The sequence below is a fragment of the Mesoplodon bidens genome (assembly GCF_964165515.1).
Source record: "Mesoplodon bidens genome assembly, chromosome: 13".
Classification (NCBI taxonomy): Eukaryota; Metazoa; Chordata; class Mammalia; order Artiodactyla; family Ziphiidae; genus Mesoplodon; species Mesoplodon bidens.
The window spans coordinates 37742632-37749866 of NC_138169.1; the positions used below are offsets into that span (position 1 = coordinate 37742632).

General features: G+C 45.5%; 1 protein-coding gene across 1 annotated transcript; it reads right to left on the minus strand.

Moving 5' to 3' along the window:
* Positions 1–6449: 6449 nt before the first annotated feature.
* CETN1 (centrin 1) lies at positions 6450–6968 on the minus strand (the record flags this gene model as incomplete). The annotated part of the gene is made up of 1 exon (XM_081252619.1): positions 6450–6968. The coding sequence occupies one exon, from the start codon at positions 6966–6968 to the stop codon at positions 6450–6452; it is 519 nt and encodes a 172-aa protein (XP_081108745.1).
* Positions 6969–7235: the final 267 nt, after the last annotated feature.

Below are 7235 nucleotides of genomic sequence, written 5' to 3' on the forward strand. Positions count from 1 at the left end.
AAATAAAATCTTTTATTTTTCTTGTTCTTAACTGATCTAACACCAATTAAAAGACAGAAACTGACAGAGTGGATAAAAAAAACAATACCCAACTATATGTTGTCTATAAGAAACCTACTTGAAATATAAAGACACAGGTCAGTTAAAAGTCAAGATATTCCATGCTAATAGTAATCAAAAGAAAGCTGAAGTAATAATATTAATTTCAGATAAAGCAGACTTCAGAGCAAGGGAAATTATCCTGGGTCTAGAGGGGCATTAAATAATGATGAAAAGGTCAATTCTCCAAGGAGACATAAAATTCTTATGTACCTAAAAACAGAGCATCAAAATATGAGGCAAAAACTGATCCATGTGTGAAGAGAAATAGATGAATCCACTATTATAACTGGAGACGTTAACACCCCTGTATCAGAAATGGACAGATCCAGGAGGCAGAAATTCAGTGAGGACATAGGTAAACTCAACAGCACCATCAATCTACTGGATATAATTGACATATATAGACGAGTGCATCTGAGAACAGCAGATGACATATTCTTCTCAAGCTCACGCAGAACTTTCACCAAGATGGACTACATTATGGGGCATAAAACACACCTTAACCCGTTAAAAAGAATAAATCTCAAAAAGCATGCTCTCAAGCCACCGCAATGAGAAACTTGCGCACCGCAACGAAGAGTAGCCGCTGCTAACGGCAACTAGAGAAAGCCCGTGCGCAGCAACGAAGACCCAACACAGCCAAAAATAAAAAAAAAACACACAAAAACAAACAAAAATCACAGTGCTTTTAAAAAAAAAAAGCATGCTCTCAGACCACAGAGAATTAAATTAGAAAAGATAGAAAAATAGGAAAATTGCAAAATATTTGAGATCAAACAATAATACATGGGTCAAAGAAGAAGTCTCAAGAGAAATTAAAACATATTTGGAACTAGATAAAAATGCAGTGGGGGGACCTCCCTGGTGGTCCAGTGGTTAAGACTTCACCTTCCAATGCAGGGGTGCAGGTTCCATCGCTGGCTAGGGAGCTAAGATCCCACATGCCTCGGGGCCAAAAAACCAAAACATAAAACAGACGCAATATTGTAACAAATTCAATAAAAGACTTTAAAAATGGTCCATATCAAAAAATCTTTGAAAAGAAAATGCAGTGGGATACAATGAAAAGTGGAGGGAAATGAATAGCATTGAATGCATATGTTAGAAAAGAAGAAAGATCTACAATCAATAGTGTAATCTGCCACCTTGGGAAACAAGAAAAAGAAGTGGTATATCTGAGGAAATTCCTTGGTGGTCCAGTGGTTAGCACTCCATGCTTCCACTGCAGGAGGCATGGGTTCGATCCCTGGTTGGGGAACTAAGAACCCGCATGCCTGGGATCTGGCACAAGCAAGGCTACAGGACCCAAGCTAGCTGAGTGAGAAGGCCCCTGTCATCCATCAAATTGCACCAGAGTCCCTCCCTCAGCTCATACCTGTGCCCACGTGGGGGTAGGTGGTCCTTTATGACTAGCTGTTGGAAGAGTAAAAATGCTGAAGTTGGTTCAGGGATACGTCAGCTTTGGTACAACGAACCATAGGTTCATTACACTAAAAGGTAGACCAGAAAGATACCAGTGAAAGAGGAAACCCTTCCAATGGACAGAATTTCTGATAGAGCAGAATCCACTTTGTGTGGAAAGAAAAGTGACCTGAAATTAGAATACATGTGGGCTCTGACAGTGGTGACCAATCAGTTGGCTGATTGTTCAGGACTCTGGAAAAGGAAACATCAAGGATAAAAAGATCTGGAAAAAAAGGCACATAGATGGATTTATGGCAATGGGTAGGAAGTGTAAGGAATTCATATTAACACCTATCAGAGCATTTCTATCATATAAGAGATGCCAAACAACTAGGAAGATAGAATGACTTGGCCAGTTGATGCCAGTCTACCTCTGTCATTGCCACCCCCCAGGGCTGACACAATACGCACATGAATGGAGTAGTCATTGGGCAGAGATGGAGGCTGTGCGTGGGTCCAGCAGCTCGGACTCCCATTCACGAAGGGTGATATAGCTACTGTGGCCACCAAATGGGAACAGCACCGTCCCCCAAGGAGGCCAACAGGCCTCCTGGTGTCAAGTAGTCTAACTGGATCCCTTCCACCCTGGAAAGATGAGCGACTCATCTTGACTGGACTTGACACATATTTTGGTCAAGGGTTTGCCTCTCTTGCTTGTGGAGCTTCAGCCAGGACCACAGCTGAGTATTACTGACATAGGATCCCACATAACATTCCCTTGGACCGAGGCACCCACTTTATAGGAAAGGAAGTGCAACAGTGGGAATTCAGGCCCAGAGTCTACTGGTCCAATAACACACAGAAGCTTTTGACCTGATGGAGCAGTGGAAAAACCTGTTGGAGATGCTGCTGAGGGGCCAGCTTGGGCATCACAACCAGTGAGGATGCCTTGCCACCCTCCAGGATGCAGCACACACTCAAAATTGATGGCCATTATATGGTGTGGTGTCACGTGAGTCCAGCAAATCAAGGACAGAAGTCATTCTTACCCCAGCTGCCAGGCATTTACCCTTTAATTTGTGCTGCCTGTCCCCACAACTCTAGCCTCTTTGCATTTAGAGATCTTGGCTCCCAGAGGGGGAATGTTCCCCTCAGTAGGCACAGCGAGAGTCCCATTAAATGTCAAACTATGCGCGCCACCCAGTTACGCTGGGTTTCTCGTGCCGAGAGGGCGGCAGTCCAGGGAAGTTGCCACCACCATGAGTAACTGCTCCTGGACATCAGGAGGATGCAGAGCTGTGGGCAGAACATGGGGACAGTATGCTTGGCACCCAGGTGACACACTTGAACGTCTCTTGGGGCTCCTGTAGTCAATTTTGAGGGCAGAGAGATGTGTGCAGCAGCCAGAGCCTGAGAGGGGCACGGTGATTAGGGGCCCAGACTCCTCAGGGATGAGGATCTGGGTCATCCCACTAGGCAAGTCACATGTCAGCAGAGGTGCTGAGGGTGAGGGGAATCCAGACTGCGTGGCTGGGACGAGCACTACTTGTGGTCTCGAGACCAGCTGCTGTGACAGAGGCTGTAGTTCATCCCTCTAGATTTCCTTTTATAAGTTTCCCCCAGGAAGAAAGACCCATCAGAATCCTGAATTAGCCAGTAGATCTAATTGGTACAAGGTGTGGGGTGTAGTGGACACCGTGGGGCCCTGCCCAGATCTCCCCTCTGGCCTGTCCCTCAGAACTGAAGTCATCCCCCAGGTGCTGGCAGTCTTGACAGCTAATAGTTTGCAACTGAATTCCCTCTCCCAGAGATTGATTGCCCTTGGCTGAGGACAGCCACCTTGCTCAAGGTCATACCCCCTTCCTAGGGACAGCTCATGTCCAGTGACTGTCAATCAATGACAAGTTTTTTTTTTTTTTTTTTTTCGGTACACGGGCCTCTCACTGTTGTGGCCTCTCCCATTGCGGAGCACAGGTTCCGGACACGCAGGCTCAGCGGCCATGGCTCACAGGCCCAGCCGCTCCACGGCATGTGGGATCTTCCCGGACCGGGGCACGAACCTGTGTCCCCTGCATCGGCAGGCGGACTCTCAACCACTGCGCCACCAGGGAAGCCCAATCAATGACAAGTTTTAAAGGCCCAACTTCCTTGTCACAATTTGGGTCATCTGTAGGGTCACCCTTGCTCCAGAGCTCCCCATGAGATCAGCTGAGGCCTCTGTTAGTGACCATATCATGGCCCAAATTCTCCCTCTGCCCAGTCTTGGTTTCTTTCCTCCTCACCCATGGGATCCAGAGAACTCAAATAAACTTCTTGTACACAAACTTAAGACTCAAACAGCCTGCTTCCCATGGAAACCAACCTGCAACAATTTAAAGAGTTGGACCTATCCCATCCTCAATCTTCTCATCTTAGACATAACTAAGATGTATTTAAGGAAAAAAAAAATTCCTTTACTGTCCTCTGCTCATTTGGGGCATTAGCTCCCTTGATAGCAATACAACCTTGAGACTGTCATAATTTTATCCTTGGCCTGATGTTCTTCTTTTCACCTGTTAACATGTATCATTAGAAAGCAAGAGTTTATCAATAAGCTCCCTACACAGTTTCTTTGGTATACTTCCTGCTTCTTTATTGGGGCCATTTGTAATAGCCCAGGGAAAACTACTTTCTGAGTTCTTCCCAACCTTTATAGCTGAGTTTACTCATCTGCAAAAAGGTGTTTTTAAATTTTCATTGCACTTTTTGTGTTCTATTTGTGTAAAGACTGGGATACATGTCTGACCCAGCCAGACATGTATGATTTACTTCCCTTAAAATTCAAATGTCAATCTAGGTCTGCTCTAGTTGTTCGCCTGCCCCCGATTTACCCTCCGTCTCCTGGAATACGTGCTGATTGAGAAGCAAAACTAGTAGTCCATTGAGAGGTTCTTCCTTAGCAGTGAATGGGATTCAGAAATATTCTGAAGCCCCTTCCTGTGTGTAGGACGGACTGTGTCTTTAAGGCAACCCTTTAAGTCCTGGGCTACAGCCTCCACAGTTGACCCCATGGTGTCTGGGCAGCTTGATTCCTGGGCTTCAGCCTGGGTTCCTGGTTTTCGCTTCTATCCTCTGCTGGGCCGGGAGCCAAGACTGAACCCAGTCCAGTTGGCCAAGGCTCTGACCCTTTCTCCTAGTTCCTGCCAACTTTCTTTGTTTCTGTTTTTTCTACCTTGATCCATATGTAGATCCTTGGGCCAAGACTCTGGTCATCAGGATGCCAGGAACTCTTGTTTTCCAGAATGCCACACTCCTCCCCTTGCCCTCAGATCGGGCCCCTCACTGATGCTGGTCCAAGCTGCACCTGTATCCCCTACAACTGCACCTGAATCCACACTAAGACCTTGAACCTGAACTGTTAGCATTTGCAGTCTGGGTGAGTTCCCCTGCCCTGTGCCAGCCGCCTCAGCAAAATCCTTTCTCACAGTAAATGCCTACATACCCATCACTTCAGCTAGTACTGCTGCTTTGACAAATTAGTCCCTGTTAATGAGAATTAAACCCAGAGTAGTAGTTTTCCTGATTGGATTAACAATCCTCTGAAGGGTAAAACTGCTGGCAAAGCAAGTGAAAAATTTTCCAGAATTTCAGCTTTTATTTTAATGGGACTTTGTATGAAGACTTAATTTAGTTGTGACCAAAATATCTTGCCTGCTTGCTAGTTTTGTTGCCTGTTATCAAAACATTTGTCCAGGCCTCCATCTCAGCAGATAGATTTCATTATCTTCCCACAGTTATATTATTTAACTTTTCTCTAACTTCATATTTGTAGATGTTCAAATGGGTAGGTATTTTATTTCAAAACAAGACAGGTTTAATTTATAACAGAGAACAAGTAGTATTAACGCATACACAAGCCACAACAAGTAGTTTCCTGGGATTATAAAATAGAGAACTACCTAAATGCCAGACATTCTGGCATCAACTCTATACCAGAGGAGGGGAAATTAAGTATTAAGAACCAAGATGTTCTAAGAATTAGAAGGTAGACAGTGGCTTGTAATAAAGCAATAATAAAATGACTAAGGTTATAGTATAACTCATCTAATAACTAAAACACTAGTTTATCTCTCCAAGGACAGATAAGTAGCTCAAAGTGTGTTATAGATATTTTTTTTACAACTTCCTAAGCTAAGATCTTACATTTATAAATATTTACTCAAAGTCATTAGTTAGCTTAATCTCTTAAGCAAATCATACTTTGCTTGGGCCAATATTAAATTCTGTTTTTATTCTGTAGCCCAAGAATACATCATGGCCCCGATAATCCGCAGTAGATAATGTACACACAAATCAAGAATCATTTGCATGTGACAAAGCCAGAGAACAGTTTAAATAGCACAATTTACCACCAGCCAAAGGCAAGCCTATCCTTTAGAGCAGTACCTTTCCTGAGCCCAATAAATGGCTGCACTGTTTTCCTTCAAACCAGTATTCAGTTAAGTGAAAATCAATGGCTAGGATGACCTGCTGGTGATTCCACCTTATCATGCGAGAACAATGACTTGAATTTAAGGAATAATATATGAAGCAAGATAATATAAGACTACCAAAGAAGCGACAAGGGAACTGCTTTGCTGTTTGTCCCAAGAAGCTGTCTTGCCTTCAGTTTAATGGGTGTCCACCAATCAAGGCAAATGGTGGATGGAAAGAAGTTTCAGGATCTTTGATTCGACCTACACTCCTCCAGGTCTGCTCTTGGGAATGAAAAACCAAAACTCACATTAAAAGCATCTTTAAAATTCTATAATTGAGCTAGAGATTTGGAAATAGAACTATCTAGACCAACTGGGGGTAACAGGAGAGACCGTGCTGGCCTCTACCTCAAGGTTTCACACAACAGAAGCAGGGAACCCAGCAAGTCAACTCAATCTCCCTACACATGCTTGTGGGAGAAACCGACTTTAATAGAGGCTGGTCTTTTTCATGATCCGAAGAAACTCTTCCTCGTTCACTTCACCGTCTCCATCCCGATCTGCTTCGTCAATCATTTCCTGCAGCTCCTCATCAGTGAGGTTTTCCCCCAACTCGGTGGCCACGCGCTTTAGGTTTCTGAAAGAGATCTTCCCAGTTTCATCATCATCAAAGAGCCTGAAAGCCCTCAGGATTTCTTCCTTGGTGTCTTTCTGGGCCATCTTCTGAGTCATCACAGCCAAGAAGTCATTGAAGCTGACTTTCCCTGTGCCTTCCTTGTCCACCTCGGCGATCATCCTCTTCATCTCCTCCTTCCTGGGTTCAAAGCCCAGCGCCCTCAGGGCCACCTTCAGCTCCTTCACGTCGATGGTGCCGCTGCCATCGGCATCGAAGAGGTCAAACGCTTCGCGAATTTCTTGCTTCTGATTTTCAGTGAGTTCGGGCTTAGGCTCCACCTTTCTTTTCTGGCTGATGGAGGCCACGTTTGACTTCTTGAAGCTGGAGGCCATCCTCTGGCGGCGGCGGCGGCGGCGGCGGCGGCGGCGGCGGCGGCGGCGGCGGCGGCGGCGGCGGCGGCGGTTGTTACCTTAACGCTTGTCGTCACCGCGCTGGAGCTAGGGCGCCACCGCCAGGAATGCGGGCTCGGGGCCTCGGCTCATTCATTCCCAACCGCTTCCCTTACGCGCCCCCAGGGAGATCCGGCTCAACTAAGTCCGCCCCATCTTCGAAATCTGACATAGGTTAAAACCCACAGTTCCCTCGGTTATTACCGAGTT